General features: G+C 38.6%; 1 protein-coding gene across 1 annotated transcript in view; it reads left to right on the top strand.

The window, feature by feature from the left end:
- The window catches only part of LOC148947242 (uncharacterized), a 173,459-nt gene that overhangs the window by 34,881 nt on the left and 117,083 nt on the right, over nucleotides 1-21,495 (top strand). Inside the window, exon 4 of the mRNA XM_089096544.1 lies at nucleotides 1,817-1,950. Coding sequence (XP_088952670.1) covers nucleotides 1,817-1,950 — 134 coding nt within the window. The remainder of the gene's footprint in view (nucleotides 1-1,816; nucleotides 1,951-21,495) is intronic.

Consider the following 21,495-nt stretch of genomic DNA (forward strand, 5'->3'; position numbering starts at 1 on the left):
GCTTTGGATTTGCGGCTCTTGAGAGAGGGGGGGCGAAAGTAATTCGTCGATCGATAGTTATTCCCTAGTTTCTTCAACATATATAGACCAGGAAGTCCAAATGTAGACCCAGGCAGTTAAAACATCTGAAACATTGAAGTTTTATTCCCATGTAAAAGAGATATTTGGATTTGAATATTATTTTAAACTTGGATTACCGGGGGAGACATTGAGGGCTTTGTTTCGGATCCGAGTAAATTGCCTGCCACTATAAAGTAGAAAAAGAATATTTGAAAAAAATAGGGTGACCCCAGAGACATATGCGGATTACTCTTGCCCCAGATGTAACCTAGGTATTTAGGTTGTCGCCCATATTCTCACCGAGTGCCAGCAACTTTCTCTATTAAGGTAAAATTTTTTTGAGGGTGTTAAGTTGGTGTTCCGGGGGAGCCTTAACACGACTGTAAAAAAGGTCAATCAGGCAGTTATGTAAATATGTAAATGAAGCGTTGACATCAATGAGTGAAACATGATATTTATGTTATTTTTCTTGTGGAGTGTGATTAAGAATACTGTTCTGTATGGCCTGTTTTTTGGCTTATAATAAAAATTATTATTATTATTATCATATATTATTTTCTTTGGGTCAAATAGTAACCAGTAATGATTCCAATGTTACTCTGTATACATGTAGGCCATTTTAAGTCCTCTCCATTACTTTGTTAGTTTTCGTGAAATTAACAATAGGGAACGCTGTTTTGAATATCTTTAAATTTGGGGTAGCGAAACTACCAAGCTGCTCCCCAGAATTTCGATCCAAGAAGGCCCGACCTGGGTACTGAAGACTCACTTTAGTTTTACCAAATCAGTTACTTTTCTGTATTAACCTTTAAACCCACATATTACCGGGAAAAACTAATTTATCAGTATATTCACAGCCAATCGAAAAGTTCTAAAATTATCCTGTCCTTCTCCTTAAGGTGTGACTCTTTTTTACATGCGAGGGGTGGATTTCAGGATCATGCAATGCTATTTCAAGCTCCTACAAAGAATTAAGCTGAAGGTAAAGCCTCGTCTTGACTGAGATAATTCACTCTGCCAGCAGCATTTTTTGTAGGTGGATCAATTTTGAACAGCCGTCTATAATTGAATAGCATTCACAAATTTCGAAAGCTATGATTAGCTGTCCGGTCGAAGCTGGCCCTGCTGCTAGCAGGGTTAATGGCGTTAATCAAGACGAGGCTTAAACATTCTTTTTCCGAGAGAACATAATGAAGCTAAGATTAGAGATATAGAGGGAAATATACATTTTCATGAATTTAAGACAGTTTTGATTCAGTTTCTGCAAGCAAAAAAAGAAATAGCAAGTGTTGCAAAAAGCAGAAATATTGAAATAACTCAAAATTCAAAGAAGTAATGGATAACAGACTGAACCAATCAAAATCACGTACCTTGTGTTGTGGTGGGTGTGACTCTTATTCCCCAAAATACCAATCTGTCCTATTAGAGTTTCCCCTGGATATCCACTGAAGAGCCTTGGCTACCACAGCAGTCTCTGTTGTCTCTACTGTACTTTTCATACAGCATGGGTACTATAGGCGTAAAAATCACCAAAAAAAAAGGTTTCCTATATTCCCATCGCAACTTATGACCAGCCATCGCTAAAAATTCATCATTGAGCACGCGGTCAACGAGGGTGGAGTCAAAATGAAATTTGGGAGACATGCTGTGTCTCAAAACCCTTTAATTGACAAGTTAGGAAGTTTCGTTACTATATAGTATCTATGCTGTGGCAATTCACAACTATCATTTTCACATTGTTTTTTTTTTCGTTTAGCTGTACCATGAAGTGACTACCGGTGGTATCGTTGCTCAGCTACTTTTTGATGAAGAAATCTGCGAAATGGCAGGAGAGGATGGACCAGATCTAGTTGATTACTGCTGTCGCCAAATTACTGACTTTCAAATGAGGTAAAAGTGTGTCCCAAACATAAAAAAAATTGCACTTTTTGATTGATTTCTGTATTCTAAGCTGTAAAAGTGGGTAGCAAGATGATCAGATTTACAGCTCCTAACCTCTTGTGGGCACCCGTGACTGTTTACTCGTAATGTGTTTACTTTCATTTTAACGTCTGCAAATTTAAACCTCTCTCTACACTATGTTAATGTTGGAAAACTTCATCGCAGATCACCCAATAAACTAGGTTCACGCAGCCGCTATTTTTTCTGATGTAAATGGCTTAATTTGTTCATAACTGCTAGCAGATAACAGCCTATTCTATGTTCAGAAAGCGGCCACTTTCTAAGGTAAATGACTCACGTATGAGAAAACAAAACAACGTAATTATTTATATTATTTTGAGCCGATTCATTCAACTTAAATGGAATTTGATTGTCAAGATTGTCATTTTTTTCAGCTTGCATGGATGATAAATTATTTGTTATGCCTAGATTTGACGTTACAAGAATCTGTCTAGTGTATATTAAGTACAAAACTATATGCGCTTTATGCTAGTGGGAGGGATAAAAGTCAAATGAGCATGGACCCTGTCTCGATCGTTGAGTCATTATAAATTTAAAATCCTTGCATGACACTGATTTCAGCAATGCTTCTCAGGTCCATCACTCTCTAAAAAGAAATATGGGGGGGGGGGCTGGGGCTTAGGGACTTCACCTAGGACCTTTAATTATACTGATTAAAAATCATTTTCACTAATTTTAACAAGCTGTGAATCATTCATCATTCTCTAAGAAAAGGGGTTCAGGGTGTAGGAGAGGGTACGGGCCCAGGGGTGTCAGTATTGTTCCTCATTCATACAGATCAAAAAGACTAAAGAATGGAGAAAAGACTAAAGTATCACTTTCGTCTATTCAAGTATTGGTGGGGTTCTGGAGGCGGAAGGAAGGCCTGAGGCTTTAAAGATTATAACCTAAACCTCATTGTATATACCCTGAACCTCATTTGCATTCTCCAACAGACACAAAATTTGCATATTCAAACGGAAACATAATTTACATATAGCCATGAGACCCTAGCAACCAGCCGTAGCAACCAGATCCAATTGAAGACTGGATTTTAAACAGTGTTTCCACTTCTCCCGATTTTTCGGGAGATCTACCGAATTTCTAATCCTTCTCCCAACAAAAAAATAAGATACCGAATCTCCCAAAAATCTCCAGAAAACTTGATCCCCGGAAAAAAAAAGTATTCTTTCCCCTTAAAAAATAAACTATTTCAGGTAATTCTACTGACAAACATTCGTGTAACAGGAAGTAACGCATAACATACTAGCTACTACCTTCAATTATCGATTTCTCTCTTGTCTTGTGATGCTGAAGACACCCATTTCAGTTACATTAATACATTACAGGGCAGGTTAGAGTTAGAGATAAACAGGCCAGACGCCAAACAGCATTCAGTTCTATATAGTGTATTCAGTTTTGGCCATAAGTAGAATAATTATTCAGATAGACCAAATATAGGTAAATATTATTTTAAAAGTATAGGACATAATTATTATAATAAATTATCTTAAAATAAGTTATTTTAAAGCAGTTAATTTAATATTTAAATACAGGGAGAGGGCCCAATCTTCCTGAAAACTTGAAGCCCCAGACAGGTATGTCAACACCAGAGAAGATGGTAGATTTGGTAGTCTGTCTGCCAGTACGGCTCTGTAAAATTCTTTTGCAACAAAACTTAAGCTTTCCAAGCTTTGATTTTTGCAAGGCGATTGTTGTTTGAAGCTCTTTTGCAGAAATATGCATTCGCTTTTTGGCAAATTTACAATCACGGCTGTTTTGTCTGGGAAAGCACCATGACCTGTTTCCATGATATGTGAGGCATTTTCTGAATGAGGATTGCATCACCAGGATTCAGTAATTTAAAGCCTTGGCTGACTTGTTGTGGCAAAAGTTTTGATGTGTCTAAATTTCAGTTCTTTTTTGAGTAGGCTGCCCTTTTCAGGTAACTTTTTCCTCAGGCGATCTAAGGTACATGATAGCTTGTATCTCAATTGGTGGGACATATGGAGCTGAGTTTCATATGTATATCCATCAAGTCCTGTATGACTTCTGATACACCCAGGGAAGGATTTTCTCCGTTTTCTTATGCCTTGGTCATTATATTTTTTATGATTTGTATTATACCCTGATGTGACGCCGATTTATAAATGGTGTACCTGCGTGAAAGATTTTGGCGGTGCACCACCAGCATATCTATATTTAGCCCTATGTTTTTGCAGTGATTTGGGTGTGCTGAGTATGTTGCCATGCTAAGTAAATTTTTAAATGTCTATCGATATTGATCTCTGACCACAAAAAGGGATGAAGAGCTCACAGACCAAATGGGAGTGGCTAATTTAAGGGGGCCTGCCTCCGCCAGAAATTTCACAAGATTTTTCTTAAAGGGAGTGTTCTCTCAGTTGCAGTAGTACTTGCTTGCTGAAACATTCAAATTTCCAGGGAATGTGTAAAAGTAGTCAGAAGGCATCCAGTCTCCCTTCCGTCCCTTCTTTTTTTAGCTATTCTCTCTCCAAAGGCATCTGGTCAGAAATTAATTTCTAGGAAATTATCGTTTACAAAAATAATTTGGTGATTTGCTAAAAATACAAATTTAGTTTCAAATAGATAACATTTGTCGTTTATAGGCAACTAGGAGAGCTTATGAAAGCAAAACTTTCAAATTTGTACTCCCTATTTTTAAAGTGATGCGAAGTTCAACAAAAACAAAATAAAACAACAATCCTGAAATACTTTATTTTTATTCTGTAAAAAGTGTCCTTAATTGGTTTGCATTTATTGTACCAAAACTCCTATATTACTTAGTATTTTCAGTAAAGCGCTAGTTTTCTATAATCCTAGAAACACAGGGAAACTCAATAAGTTGGTTTATTTGTAATAGTTTTATTAATATATGTTAGATAGGCTGTGAAGTAATAATTTTTGTTCATTTTAAGTTTCAACTTTGCTCTTTACTTCCCTCAAAAAAACTTATTTTCTTAAATTAACGTTCCACAGGAGGCTCATCCCCACTTTATCTCACTGGACATGCGATTTAAGCGGTGTTTCCACTTCTCCTGATTATTCAGGAGATCTACCGAATTTCTAATCCATCTCCCGACAAAAAAAGAAGAGACCAAATCTCCATAAAACTTAATCCCCGGAAAATGTTACTTTACGGTCATTCTTTGTTGTTTTTTGTTTTTTTTACTTGACCGTGGTCTATGGTCTTTTCAGGATTTTTCTTAACGTTCCAGGCAATTGAGGCAGCGCAATTGGAATTTATTGGCATATGTATGAACATTGCCCATTATCCATTCAACAGTCGTTGCATTGATTTTCTTTTTTTGATCATTAAACACCTTCAAGGTTTGTAACTAACTAATTATTTTCAATTCATAAACTAGCCACAGGTGTCTGCTTGCACCAAGAAGATGGGAACTTGCACTGTGTGGATCCAACTGATTCAGTAGGTTCAAAATAATCCAAAGTTACTACAAATTTAAAGAAATATGACAAAAATCAGAATTTGTCTACAGTTGCTCTGTAGAACTGAAGGGGTTTGCATCAAATGATCCAGTACGAGATACAGAGACAAAATTGCAGCATTTTTAAAACAATATACCATTTATGCTGTTTGACAAGTTAGTCCTATTCCTGAAAAATATGCTGCATAATAATATTACTGATAAAGCAAGACTGGGTAAGCAGAAAGGGACGAATATAGTCCGCCAGGACCTACCTGTGCATTATAAAACATAAAATCGCGAAGAAAGGATGAAAACGAGGACAATTAACAGCCAGTGAAAAAAAAAATTAAATTAGTTTTATTGAACCCGAAAAAGCTAAGTAACTAAACCCACCCATCCGTGGCCCATATTTAAGACGTTACTCGTCGTCAGGGGGGTCGAGAAGTGCCATTGACAAAGAGTGGCGGGAACATTTCGATAGTACCAATGATGATGAGACAGTAACTCTGACAGCCGTGGATTACCGGAAAAGGGCTTTGAGTGTTTGGAAAAGTTTGGAAACCAAACTTAGCAAAGTTTGTACAATACTTGTTTTCCTTGCCATTGTCGAACGTAGCTTCAGAAGACTGTTTAGCTTACTCAAGGAAGTAAAGACAGACAGAAGGAATCGTTTGGTAACTGTAACTTTGGCTTCCACAATTCAGACGAAACTTGGAATGAAACGAGCTGGAATTACAGTAGAAACATTGACGGTTGACCAGCGTCTACCAGCACATCTGAGTTACTGCATGATCAGAGTGGACTGCTCACAAAAAAAGGCCATGAGAAAGACACATTATGAATGTAAAGCGGTATATGTGTAAGAAAGTTTTGCCATTTTTTTCAGTTATATGAATACTAATGAGCTGCGAATTTGCGTTTTCTCTTTATTATTTGTGAATAACTCTGGGGATGGTGGTAAAAACAAATTATCCGCTTAACTCAGACTCAATGGTCAAAGGCCTGGTGTCCACAATTCGTCCAGATTTTCTGTCCTGTCAATAACTTAGCGGGCTGTCGTGTGGAGCCTGAAAGGGCGAGAAAAAGTAAAGGTCGATGAAGAGAAATGTCTTAATTAAACAGCTTTAGAGTCTGAATGAAATATTACTGCATATAGTTTCAGAATTCAATACATTTCTGGAATTGCAGCTGGCTCAAGTAAATCTGCTCTCTGAACTTTTAGAATATGGCACTTCATTCGCAAATCGCTTGAACAACCTCCAAAAACTCAACAGATTCTTACTGAAAATCCTACCGAATCTCCAGATCCATCTCCCGATTTTCTCCCGAATCCTGAGAGCCATCTCCCAATTTTCTCCCGAAAACTGTCAAGATTTTGCAGATTTTTTGAAAACATAAGTGGAAACACTGTCTACGGGTGGCTTTTTCTACAGCACGCTTCAACTGCTTATATCTGTCCCTGCTCTCTATGTCTGACTTGTTATTGTGTTTTCATTTCTCAGCGCATAATAAAATAATTTCGTTGGTTATCCAAGGCTTTTTATTACCCTTTTTCATTCCTAGAGTGGACATCGCTACTTTCTTGGTGAGTTTAGAGGAGTCTGTGACCAGTTTATCGATATCCTCTTTAGATTGAGTTATAGGAATATTAGAGAGAAGGTCCGATATTTGAGTAGACAGTTCATCAATGTAGATCTGGCGGGTTTGAGGGTCTTTGAGAAGATGTGTGTTGAAACGAGCGGGTCTCTTATTCACCTTTGCGGAAGATTTCAGGCGTATCTTTAGTGCAGACATGACCAGGGAATGGTCGCTGTCGAAATTGCCACGTGCGAGGGTGACAGTATCTAGCAAAGAGGATTTCCACCGTCTAGAGATGAGCACGTAATCAATAAGATTACGGGTTTTTCCATCCGGCGAGGTCCATGTCGCCTTACGACGTTTTCTGCTATTGAAGAGAGTATTGGTAATGGCTAGATCACTGTCTCTGCAAAATTCAATGAGGCGTTCTCCCCTCTTGTTAAGTCGTCCAAGGCCAAATTTACCCATAACATCTTCGATTCCAGCAGAAGCGTCACCTACAATAGCATTGAAGTCGCCAATGACAATAAAAAGGTTCTTTTTGGGAACTGCGTCAACTAGGCTTTGCAGTTGAAGGTAGAAATTGTCAGACTCTTCATCTGGTTTGCTGGAGTCAGGACATAGACTTGTATGATCGTGATGTTGATCGGTGATCCTTTCATTCGTATCATAATCAACCGTTCTGACGCAGGCGTTATGGAAATCAGGGATCTTCGTGCCTTACTCGACATCAAAAAGCCAACACCTTGGCGATGGATGCCATCAGTTCTCCCAGAAGCTATCAGACTAGTGTTGCCGATCCTTTCTTTGCCAGTGCTAGGGAGGTGTGTTTCTGAAAGTCCCAAAACATCCCATTTATATCTGTTTAGTTCATTTAGAACAAGATCTATTTTGCCTTGTTTAGCAAGCGTCCTAACGTTCAGGGTTCCAATAGATAAAATCAATTTAGGGGAAAGCATAGCCTCCGGGTTCGGAGTTGTCCACATTGTTAAAGGGTCTCTATTCACGAGATTCTCGGTCGTCAGATCGTCAGTCGCCCCGGACACGGTAACTTCGTCGGTTGCCCTGGACGCGGTAACTTCGTCGGTTGCCCTGGACACGGTAGTATTGGTTCTCGTTCTTGATTGTTTGTACTTCATGATTTTTAATAAGAAAGAAGGTTTCTTGGCTAATATCAGGACGGCGGTAAGCCACTTTTCTCCATCCCTAGCAGGGGCTGGCTATATCTACTACCGATAATGCGCCCTTCTGGCGTCCTGCATCACCTGCAATTTTTCCACTGCTGGGAGAAGGTTTGTGACTGGCGGGACGTATCCATACGCCGGTGGGCCCTGCCCAGTGCACATCAGACGGGCCTTCCAATTCCTCCGCCTGAATTTATGGCCCCCAGACGTGGGTGCTCCAGCTATATTTCAAGACCCCCAGAGACCGGGTCCTCCCTTGGTTTGCGCTTCCCTATCGGGAGATTCCGTGCATATCTACAGGACGTTCCCCTATCCGCCACCTGGGGACGCGCTGAGTGGCCTGGGAGAGGCCCCTACTGAGAAGGTACTCGGAATAGTATTAAATCATCATTGAATTTCTATGGTAGTATTCGAAAGCAAATTCACACTAACATTTTGTTTTTTTTTCAATTAGTAAGTAAATAAATTGAGTAAATGCATTTGGGCCACGACCCGTAAGTATCATACAATAATTCAAAGTTGGAGATTAATCTTTCATAGATTAATCATTATTATTTGATAGATTAAGCATTATTTGAGAGAATCTTTCCTTCCCGGAATTAAGGAAACTACCTATTGGTCTCACTGCTTGGAAAAATATATCAATGTTATGTTTACACAAACTTCTTTTAAGCATCTTCCTCAGAACAGGTACATAAGGGGTACATAAGGCAAAGAAATGAAACTTTTAGATTCGTTTAATTCTGAAGACTACGAGACTCTTTGGTCCGTAAGCTCTTAATCCCTTTTTGTGGTCAGAGATCAATATCGATAGACTTTTAAAAATTTACTTAGCATGGCAACATACTTAGCACACCCAAATCACTGCAAAAACATAGGGCTAAATATAGACATGCTGGTGGTGCACCGCCAAAATCTTTCAGGCAGGTGCACCATTTATAAATCGGCGTCACATCAGGGTATAATACAGATCATAAGAAATATAATGACCAAGGCAAAAGAAAACGGAGAAAATCCTTCCCTGGGTGTATCAGAACTCCGTCATGCAGGATTTGATGGATATACATATCTAACTCAGCTCCATATGTCCCACCAATTGAGATACAAGCTATCATATACCTTACATTGCCTGAGGAAAAAGTTACCTGAAAAGGGCAGCCTACTCAAAAAAGAACTGAAATTTAGACACATCAAAACTTTTGCCACAAGTCAGCCAAGGTTTTAAATTACTGAAACTTAGTGATGCCATCCTCATTCATAAAATACCTTACATATCATGGAAACAGGTCATGGTGCTTTCCCAGACAAAACAGCTGTGATTGTACATTTGCCAAAAAGCAAATGCATATTTTTGCGCAAAAGCTTCAAACACCAATCGCCTTGCAAAAATCAAAGCTTGGAAAGCTTAAGTTTTGTTACAAAAGGATTTTACATAGCCGTACTGGCAGATAGACTACCAAATCTACCATCTTCTCTGGTGTTGATTGACCTGTCAGGGGCTTCAGGATTTCATGAAGAGAGTGCACCCCCCCCCTGTATTTAAATATTGAATTACCTATGTTATAATATTTTATTTTAAGATAATTTCTTATAATCGTTATAGCCTATACTTTTCAAATAATATTTACCTATGTTTGGTCTATCTGAACGATTATTCTACTTATGGCCAAAACTGAATACACTATATAGAACTGAATGCTGTCTGGCGTCTGGCCTGTTTATCTCTAACTCTAACCTGCCCTGTAATGTACTAGTGTAGTTGAAATGAGCGTCTTCAGCATCACAAGACAAGAGAAAAATCAATAAATGAAAATGGTAGCTAGTATGTTATGCGTTACTTCCTGTTACACGAATGTTTGTCAGCAGAATTACCGGAAATCGTTTATTTTTTACGGGGAAAGAATACTTTTTCTCCGGGGATTAAGTTTTCTGGAGATTTTCGGGAGATTCGGTATCTTCTTTTTTTATCGGGAGATGGATTAGAAATTCGGTAGATCTCCCGAAAAATCGGGAGAAGTGGAAACACTGCCCGTAGAGCCCATCGCACCTACATTAAAGACACGTGCAAACAGTATGAGTCTTATTTTAAGAGAGGCGACTCATACTTCATGTATAAGAGAGTTCGTGAGCTAACAAGCAAGAAAAGTCTCAATTCTTGTGCACTGCTAGATAAAAACGGCTCCCAGATACAAAGCACAGAAGGTATCCGATCAAGATGGATGGAACATTTCAAGGAAAAGCTTAATCCTGATATCCTTCCAAACCCTGCTGTCCTGGACCTGTTTCCCGTTACTGTCTCAGACCCCAGCCCACCTCCTCTCTGTTTTGAGGTCAAGGATGCCATCCTAGCCCTGAAGACTAACAAGGCCCTTGGCCCGGACGGTATACAGGCAGAACTGCTGAAAGTCCGGTGCGAACCACTTATAGATTTTTTCCACAAGATTGCATCCGCTGCCTGGCAAAAGAGTCATTTCCCAACTTCTTGGTGTGAAGCCACAATTATTCCGCTACACAAAAAGGGGTCAAAGGCGATATGTGATAATTACCGTCCTATTAGCCTAACAAGTGCAACTGCCAAGATCTTCACCCGAATTTTACTCCAACGGATCAGAGCCGTGTCATCCTTAGTCATCCAAGAATACCAAGCCGGTTTTCGCCCTGGGAGATCAACCATTGACCGAATTTTCACTGTTCGCCAAATTTTTGAGAAATATCTGGAATTCGATCGTGACCTGTATCAGCGCTTCATTGACTTTAGGCAAGCATTTGACCTTATTTGGAGAAATGTCCTATGGCATATCCTCCTCCATTACGGAATCCCACGAAACCTAGTAGATCTTATCAAAGATATGACCTCCAAATTTAGGATTCGTGTGATGACTAGTGAAGGTCTCACTGACAGTTTCCAGACTTCCGCAGGTGTCCTTCAAGGATGCCTCTTTTCTCCAGAGCTGTTCAACCTTTTCGTCACAGCAGTCTCATCCCTGAGGAAAACAACTTGCGGCGCACATATAGGGGGTGTTCAGACAGATAAGCTTGCCTACGCCGACGATATCGACGAAATAAATGAAACACCCGAGGATCTACAAGCCGTTGCTAACGACGTCCTCGAAGCCAATAGTTCTTTTGGAATGACCATAAATGTATCAAAAACAAAGGCTACGTGCTGCTCACGAAAGCCGCAGGATACAGTTAAGCCAGACCTGAAACTTAATGCAGAGAGTCTCCAGTGGGTCGACGAGTTCCCTTACCTCGGTAGTCTGATCACCAGTAACAACAGTCTATCAAAGGACATTAAAAGACGTCTCGCCCTCGCGAGTTCCAGTTTCAAGGCCCTTATGCCAATATGACAAAGTAAGGATTTGTTTCTGCGGCTTAAGACATGACTTTTCGATACCCTGGTCATCCCTATCGCAAACTACTCATGTGAAACATGGATACTGAAGGTAAATGACAATCGTCGACTCGCAGCATTTGAAACTAAGTGCCTCCGCCACATCGCCGGGATCACTTACCTTGATAGAATCTCAAATGTCGAACTTCTCGAGCGCCTTAAAGTACAACAAACAATTCTCATGAAGATATAGCTCTAGCAACTTCGATGGCTCAGTCACGTAAAACGAATGAGTAAGTCCCATCTCCCGAAAATCACCTTCGAAGGCCAAATTCACGGTTCTCGTCCTTTTGGTCGTCCCCCAAAAAGGTGGAAGGAAAACTTTGCACCTCACCGCTTCTCGGACCTTCCTCGCCTAGCAGAAGATCGTGAAGCATACAAAAGGCACATCCACGCCATTACGAAGAAAGAGGCCCCAGTACGACCTTCAAGGACGGATGGGACTTAAGTAAGTTAAGTAAGTTAAGACTATCCAATGATTCGTCAGTCTGTATTTTGTCACGCGAACAACAAATAAGTTGAAAATTTAAAAAATCCTGTTTAAACAGATTTAATTGATTTTAATTGTGATTTTGGTCGATTACTCATCTATCTCTAGAACTAGAAAAGGACACTCTCTTTATCGATCGTAAGCTAGTTTCTTTTTGGCAGTGAGAGAGTAAACACTAAAAATATGTTCTATAAATGTCACCGGATGACATTTGTTCATCCGATGAGAATTGTACAATTGTTGACGAGCATGATGAAAAGTGTATATTGTACAATCTGTGTAAACAGCATAGAGGATTTGTAGTAAAAATTAAAGACTGTAATTTTTGTCTTGAAGAGATTTGTGACTCTCTCACTAGAGTATTCCTATGCTCCAATTGTCACTATGATAAATGTGATTAATGGAAGAATACCTATCCTGATATGATAGGAAAGAACCCAAAACGAGAATTTTGTTTATTTCTAAGAGACAGGTATCGTCGAGGTTTTAAATTGTTTTGAGAGGACAAATCGGATCTACTCTTCAACTGTTGGAATTAAAAGATAATTTGATTTGTACGTCATCGCTTTGAAGACAATGGTTGCTATGATTATAAGCCTACTGATTTTTATTTGACTGTTACAGAAAGTGATTCTCCACTTGAGAACACTGCATGTGATATTGCTTCAAATAAGGAAATTGAAACATGTGAATTTTATAATATAAATGGAAAAATTATCGTGGACTTCACAAAAATATAAGAGTGAAGTTACATTGTACTGTAGAAAATGTGACCCTGACTTTGCACATCAAGATTAATCCACACGGGATACAGATGATCTGCCGCCCTTAGTTGTTCTCGGCAGCTGCCTATACTCAGAAGAAGAAATCTAAAGAGGAGCTAAACACCATTTATATATATATATATATATATATATATATATATATATATATATATATATATATATATATATATATATATATATATATATATATATATATATATATATATATATATATATATATACATATATATACATCTTTATTAATAAAGAAATTTAAAAATATTTTTAGAACACTTTATTCATAGGATACTGAACTCAATACTATACACGTATGAAGGTGAATTTTTCACTAGGAAGTCATTCAGGTGAGGGTTGTCTACGTTAATGTTGAGAAATTTATTTTAAGTATAGCCACGACATTGAAAAACGAAATATAATAGAGCTCGAAATCCACAGCTTTTAGTCGTTGAATCCTGCACTCTCTTCTGGTTTTCAATAATAGTTTACCACTGCTTTCAATAACTTGTTGATGTGCAGAGTGTAGAATGCTTTTGGTGAGTCAAGAGGATCAATAAATTCTATACTCTTCGTAGTTTGAAAGACGCATAGCCAATTACCCTTCTTTACTTTCGATGGACTGTTATTAACAATGATAAGGGTATTGTTAACACTTTGATTTCTTTTTAAGGAAATCCGAGGATATACAGTAGGAATCATATTTATACATGTACGGATCCAAATTGAATACGCTGATTATTTGATTTGTGTTCATTGTGGACTTGCCTTCGGGAGTGATTTCCCAGTATTTTTTAAATTGATTTAATGAAATTAATACAATACTCTCAGCTAATGGCTCGGCAAAGATTCACTCTAAACGTACACTCCCCGTTCGTATCATATCTTGAGTGCCAGGCAAGTTCAATACAATGATACCATGAGTTTTGCAAACATGAATTGGTTATACCATTTTCAAATAGTTGTGAATCTTGATCTAGGGACTGTATTGTCAACTCATACGGTGGTGTCCTACATAATTTACCACAGAATGAATTATAGAGTGGGATTCAATTTACTTTACACACAAAAGAAGAAAGTCCAAACATTCAAATTTGTGTGGGGAATTTGTCCACGATCCTATAGCACTAGCACTTTTTTTTACAAATTCCAATGCCAGTTTTGAAGGAATTTCACCATTGATAAATGAAGAGTCGATAAAGGAGCGTGACCCAATGGTAATATGTAGCTGATTGGTGATTGTATGAGGAATAAGTAGTTTGAAATTCTTTCCACTAGCTCTCAGTTTTTCCACTACCAAAGCAACATAACCTGTAGCTTTCGTGCATCAAGTATTGCTGAGGTTAGAAAGACTGTTACATCGGGCACTCTAGCAAGTAACTTTCAGAAAATGAAATTGTATGAGGCAAGCGTTAATTTTATGTCCACGTTAATATTCGGTAGTAGCCATTCGGTATATTAAATATCTTATAATTTAGTTTCCCAACTAAATGTAATTCACTAGTTGTTACCTCTCTAAGTGTGTTTGTAGTGTCAGAGTATGTCTTATATTCATATTCATTGGTTGTACCCTTCAATTCATTATATGACTTTGGTGTCATTAACATGAACTGCATGTAGCTCATATAATTATAGAGATTGCTGCTAGTATTCACCAATGTTCCATTTATGTAAACACTGATTTGTCAAAATAAATTATGTAATACACTATTTTCATAGAATATTCCTTCAGTAGGAATTGGCATTTCATTGTCATATTTCTTGACTACCATATGTAAATCTATAAATCTGGAAGACAAATACAGGAAATAATTTTCATTGTAGTAAATTTGAAAATGAATGTTTTCAGAGATCGGTTGTTGTGGGTAGAATTGATCATAGTAATCATGCTTCACGCTCACATCAACATTTTCTGCATTGAAAAAATTTTAAAGACGAAGTTTTTGATGGATGGGATTTCTTGTGTGGCAGATATGCCATTTTAGTCTAGGAAAAGAAATATTTTTTTGATCTAACAATATTCTTCCTTGATTTCCTTGGTTTCTTCTTCTTCATTGACAAGAGTGATGTCTTTCGTTTCTGACCTGAGTAAAGACTGATGAGTGATTCAGTGTTTCTCGACCTTTTTAAACTTTTTTCACTTTTTCAAGATGTCAATCGCTCGCCAAGGGATCGTGCACCGGACCTGAGATTTTTTTAAACAATTTTTTTAATCCTTACCTGAGCCCCAATCGTGTAGTGTAGAGGATGCAAAATCCGCGGCAGCCAGTACAATATATTTTATAGCCAAGGGTAGTGTATCGGTTATACAGTTTTCAAATAGTTGTGAATCTTCATCTACGAACTGCATTGTCAACTCATACGGTGTCCTATAGAATTTATCACAGGATAAATTGTAGAGTGGGATTTAATTTAATTTACACACAAGAGAGGAAAGTCCAAACATTTCAAATTTGCATGGGGAATTTTCCCACGATCCTATAGCACTATTACTTTTTACAAATGCCAATGCCAGTTTTGAAGGAATTTCACCGTTGATAAATGAAGATCCTATGAAGGAGCGTGACCCAATGGTAATATGTAGCAGATTGGTGATTTTATGGAGAACAAGTATTTTGATATTATTTCCACTAGATCTCAGTTTTTCACTACCAAAGCAACATAACCTGTAGCTTTTGTGCATGAAGTATTACCGAGGTGAGAGGGACGGTTACATCGGGCGCTGTAGCAAGTACCTTTCGGAAAATGAAATTGGATAAGGCAAGCGTTAATTTTATGTCCACGTTAATATTCGGTAGTAGCCATTCGCGTATATTAAATATCTTATGATTTGTTTTCCCACCTAAATGTAATTCACTAGTTGTTACCTCTCTAAGTGTGTTTGTAGTGTCAGTGCATGTCTTATATTCATATTCATTGGCTGAACACTTCAATTCATTATATGACTTTGGTGTCATTAACATGAACTGCATGTAACTCGTAAAATTTGAGAGATTGTTGCTAGTGTGTGGTAGATATGCCATTTCAGTCTAGGAAAAAAAATATTCCTTTTTGATCTAACAATTTTCTTCCTTGGTTTCCTTGGTTTCTTCTTCTTCATTGACAAGAGTAATGTCTTTCGTTTCTGACCTGAGTAGAGACTGATGAGTGATTCAGTGTTTCTCGACCGTCTTAAACTTTTTTAACTTTGTCGAGATTTCAATCGCTCGCTAAGGGATCGTGCACCGGACCTGAGATTTATCGAAATATTTTTTTAATCCTTGCCTGAGCCCCAATCGTGTAGTGTAGAGGATGCAAAATCCGCGGCAGCCAGTACAATATATTTTATAGCCAAGGGTAGTGCAGAGCAAAACAACTTAGCAAACCAACTACCAAGACCATAGACCGACATTGATGAACGACCATTAAAATAGTCCATTCCATGACCCATTTGTCTTGGACGAAGAGTAGCGGCATCGGACAATAGAATGTAGTTTTTTATTAGACATCTTGTTATTGAACGGGTCAAAAATGACCTGTAATTACAACCAGTCCTTTTGTTCTTGCAAAAGGATCACCTAATTCAGTTCTTAATCTTAACTGGCAGAGTTTCAAATAGGAAGTGCTTACAGGGATATAATGAAGATGCTTTATATTCTAATGATGAACGTCATGTTGACTAGTTTTTCGTTCAAGAACACGCAGGAGGGGAACGTTGCTATTGCCACTCTAGATGTTTCAACGAATGAGGCGTAAAGAAATATACAACTGTCCGAGCAGAAGCCACCGAGAATCTTTTCATCTTTGATGTCTCATAGACGATATATTACAGGTTTAGTATTAAGGATTATTAACACTTTAAAAATTTGAGTGGGCCATAAGTAATTCCCATTTTGAAAAATGATAGTAGTTCTATTAATTATAACCGCATCACTAACATTGAATTTTTTCTTCTTTTTCACAATTTTTTCACTGGAGCTTTGTTTAAGAAACGTTTCAAGTGTACCATGATCTCCTCGATGAACTTCCCAAGGGACAATGTTGGACAGAGTTGGTTGTAAATATACCTGGTTTTATCTAAATCTTGAATAAAAGCTTCAGTATTTTTCAATGCAAAATATCTTGAAATTAAAAATCGATTAGTTCTTATCAATCATTCGGCCAATGCAGCCTTCATAGGACTATAAAAATGATAGAGCATTGTATTATTTTTAACAATACGTTCTCTACGTGCGGATTAACAAATTCACAACCTCGATCCGCTTCAATTTTTCTATAGCAATCTTGGTCAAGAATACTTTCTATAGCTCTAGCAACTTCATCACCTTTCTTTGTCCGTAATGAAATAGCATATGCATAGCCACTAACGACACTGATTGCAAGTAGAATATATTTGTAGGGTGTATTGTGACGCCTTTGAATCTCATATAGTGTTAAAAGATCTGTTTGCATTATATACAGTGGGAGAAATGCTTTAGTTTTTCGATAATGATTACCACGAGCCTTGTGATTTTGATGTAGAGTGTAACTTCGTGCATTTTGCAGATACTTCAATATTTTCATAAATACGTTTCTAAACTTCAACCATTTTGAACACAAACACGTGGTGTAGGGTTCGCTACCCTGCTTCATAACATCTAGTGGTGATGATGGTGAGGAGCTGATATCAATACGTCTTCGCTTTTGTCTCACCACCACTAGTGTCATCAAATCATCTTTTTACTTCTAGTATTAGCGCTATATATGCTAGTATTTTCCAAGATTTACTTAAAACCTTCTTCTTCTTCTTTTAATGTTAGACTGTTGCTAAGTTTCAATACACTTTTTAGAATTTGCTCATTGGTAATAATACTTTTTGGGAAGTTAAATTTAATTAAAAATTTTTATATATGACTGTCAAATGAATATTCTTTGCGATTTATAACCATATCATATATTAATTCAAGTAGATTATAACTTTTCCCCTGAATTATACTTCGTTTCCCTTTACTATCAATTTGAATGTGTTCACTTTCCGATAGACATGTCAAGGGTCTTTTAATTTGTTCAAGATATGAGTGTGGGAGTAGATCTCCAACACTTGACAAAACATTGGACAATATTGAATCTTCCTTCTTTGGTTGTGTTGATGTTGTTGTTGCAGAATCTTGAACAAGCGGTTCCTTTTTCTTAATGACACTTACATTGACCGGTCTCACCTGAGAGGGTTTGGGTTTTTCCACTCATCGAAGTGCATCTTGAGGCAAAAGTAGTTTTTTATCATCGGCAATACTCTCATCATTTATGAATTCACTGAGATTGTCCTCAATGTGTTCCATTGGTGAAAGGACGAGTTCTATTGGCGTCAAACTGAAGGGTTTAGCCATTTTTCTAGAGAAAACTGCTTACAAGTGCTGCAATTATTGGCAGTAAATGTGTATAAAAGTTACCACCCGCTTGGAGAAGATGTTTTCTTTAAAATTTTAAATATTTCCTTAGTTATAGCTTCTTGCTAGGGTACGTACAATGGAACGATGTTTATTTGTCTTTTGCTTAACTACTTCGAGCAATTGAACATTGCCCTCAGTTAAATTTAAACAAGGCTCCGATATGAAATTAATTTAATTACTATTATTTATTAATTTATTAAATACTACAATAAATACATAAATACACTTAAGCGCTAGAGGTCCCAAGAAGCATAGCTTGTAGAGGACCTCGTATCAATCAAAGAATCCACACAAAACAAATCAGGGAAGGAAAAAAATACAACAATATCTCAAAAATATAAACACAATGTGAGAAAAATCAACAAAAGAAAACAAAACAAACAACTGCTAAACAATAACCTTTGACTTAATTTTATCCAAACTGAAAATGTGCTGTAATTTATTAAAATTCCAAACCATTAATTATATTATTAAACAACGGGGTTCGAATCTCATTCAACATAATAAGAGAGGAGAAAAGAAAAAAAATATATAAAAAAAAGCGGAAAAAATAGATAAAGCAAAATGAATAAAGAAATAAAGAAAAAAACGAAATTACTTCAAGCCTTAGAGAATATTTTTCTGCAAAGGGAAGAAGAGTTTTTGATAAGATAAACTTCACTGGGAATAGAGTTCCAAAGAGCAATTGCTCTATAAATTGGCGACCTCTGAGCTGCTGAGGATAGCCTACCCTTTTAGGCAGCCAATTTTTTTTTTTTTTTTTTTATTCCAATATTCACGACGCCAGGTACTTCAAAGTATCTGATATGCCGCTATTCATTTACCTCTTTCAATGGCCTCGAGGTTCTAAATATCTATTGAACCTTCTTTTGAAGGTGTCAACAGAGGGATTTGCAGGGATAATATCCCAAGGAAGATAGTTCCAGATATAAGTGCAACGCCGGATGAAACTGTTCCTTAAGTACTCGGTTTTCGGCATATCCTCCTTTAGATAATTGGACCGAGCTGTGTGCCTTCGTGTCTGCCTTGTCGGCTGGACAAAGGGGAGTACAATTCGAGAGAGCTCGTCTGAGGGAGGCGAATTCATGTACTTGTAGAAAACAGCCATCGACGCTACATCAAACCTTTCATTTAGAGGCTGGAGCAATTCTTGTGTAGAGGCACAGCCCACCCTATTTGTCCTATTCTGGATCTTCTGAAGTGGTGCCAAACAGCGTTTTTGGAGCACCAGCAAATAGCGGGCATCCATATTCAGCTATGGGTCTGAAGCAAGACTTGTAGAGTGGGATGATCAAGCTTGATGGAAGAAGGTTTTTGCAGCGAAGAGTAACTCCCAGCTTTCTTGCCCAGGATGTTCTCACCCGATCAAGGTGGTTGTTCCAAGAGAGATCGGTGGAGAAATGAATCCCCAGTAGACGAAGCTTGTCGACTCTCTTTATAGCTTCATTTTTGAAGATGAAACTGGGGTGTTCACGTGGCACCATTGATCGGGTAATTATAGAACCTCCTTTGTTTTCGATGCATTGAAGTTGATCATCCATGCATCAGACCACTTTTCAATTTTCAAAAGATCCATCTGTAGGGAAAGGGAGGCTTGTGTTGGGTCTTCGTGTTTAGGGACGGCTGAGTGTGTCGTGGTATCGTCGGCAAAATGATGCAGAGGGTTTGCGAGGTTGTTTCCCATGTCGTTTATGTAGATAAGGAAAAGCGTAGGTCCCAAGACACTGCCCTGGGGTAAGCAGGGGTACCCCAGTGGGGTACCCCTGCTTTCACTGGATATTCGCGGGAAATAAACCCGTCAAGAACAACCCGCAGTGAACGATCGGAAAGAAAGCTCTCAATCACTTTTAACAGACATCCACGAACACCATACACATATAGTTTCTTTAGCAGGCCACGGTGCCATACTCTGTCAAAAGCTTTCGCAATGTCGAAGGATAGTAGCCTGATGTCGTATCCTATTGCCAGTAGTTCTATCCACTCCTGATACTGGGCCATTAGGCAGTCTAATGTTGAGCGTTTCCGGCGGAATCCATATTGGCGATCGCCTAGAAGGTCATTTGATTCCAGATACTGATGAAGTGTTTTATTGGAGACGCTCTCGTAGACTTTGCCAACACAGGAGAGAAGGCTAATACGCATGTAGGAGCCCACGCTCGTTGGATCGCCTTCTGGCTTTAGAGTAGGTATAACATGGGCGAACTTCCATGTTCGTGGGAAGGTTCCGGAGAAAAAGCACAGCCAGAAAAGCAATACAAGGATCCAGCTAGTTCGGCACTGCAGGACTTGAGGACAACATTTGGTATGCTGTCAGGACCCGTGGCTTTGGTCACATCCAGATGTTGCAGAATGCGAAGGATCTTGGGAGCAGAAAAATTCACGCGTTCCAGGACAATGTCGGTTCAGTAGGAGAATTTTGGCACTTCTCCACCGTCATCGTCTAGATTCAAGAATTCGGCAAAAGCCTTAGCAAGAGCTTCAGCCTTTTCCTGTGGATCTTGTACCACTGTCCCGTTACTCTGGAGAGAAGAAATTGTGGTCCCCTTGGACGACGGTAAAGCCTCCTTGACAATTTTCCACCAACTCTTTGCCGAAGCAAGTTGAAGCTTGGTGGCGAATTTCTCCTTATACTGAACCCGGGACTGCCGAATCGCTCGAACCGCATCTTTGCGCGCATTTATGAATGCAATTCTGTCCTCTTAGCTCTTCGAAAGTAGTCATTGCTTGTGTGCCTTTTGCTTTGCTCGGATTGTCTTCTTACACTGGGCGTTGAACCAAGGTTTGTCCTTGCTGGACACCTGGATCCGCTTTGAAGGGATATGCTTTTCGACAGAGTCAACTATGGTCTGGTGGTACTTATCTGCAGCTTTCTCTGGACCTTCCAGGAGGAAGGCTCTCCACAGCTGAGAAAAAGAGTGTTTCTTAAACCGTCCCAATCACCTCTTTTGTATAGCCAGATTGTTCTTTCATGCTTTACTGAAGGCGGAATACGTAGGTTTCCGCGTACAACGACGGCAACGTGAACACTGGTGAAAGCTTGAGCGTCTATCTTAAAGGAGTCAGGGTGATCTCTAAGGAATAGGTCAAGACGAGATGATCCGTTTGGGCCGTGATACGTGTCGAAATCGACAAGTTGTTCCAGCCCGTAAGAGAGAGATAGATCATACAAGTCCGACCCTTCCCTATCAGTATTTTTGCAGCGAAGCCACACG

Source organism: Artemia sp. Qi Xiang Cuo, chromosome 11 (genome assembly GCF_049724085.1).
Source record: "Artemia sp. Qi Xiang Cuo chromosome 11, ASM4972408v1, whole genome shotgun sequence".
Lineage (NCBI taxonomy): Eukaryota > Metazoa > Arthropoda > Branchiopoda > Anostraca > Artemiidae > Artemia > Artemia sp. Qi Xiang Cuo.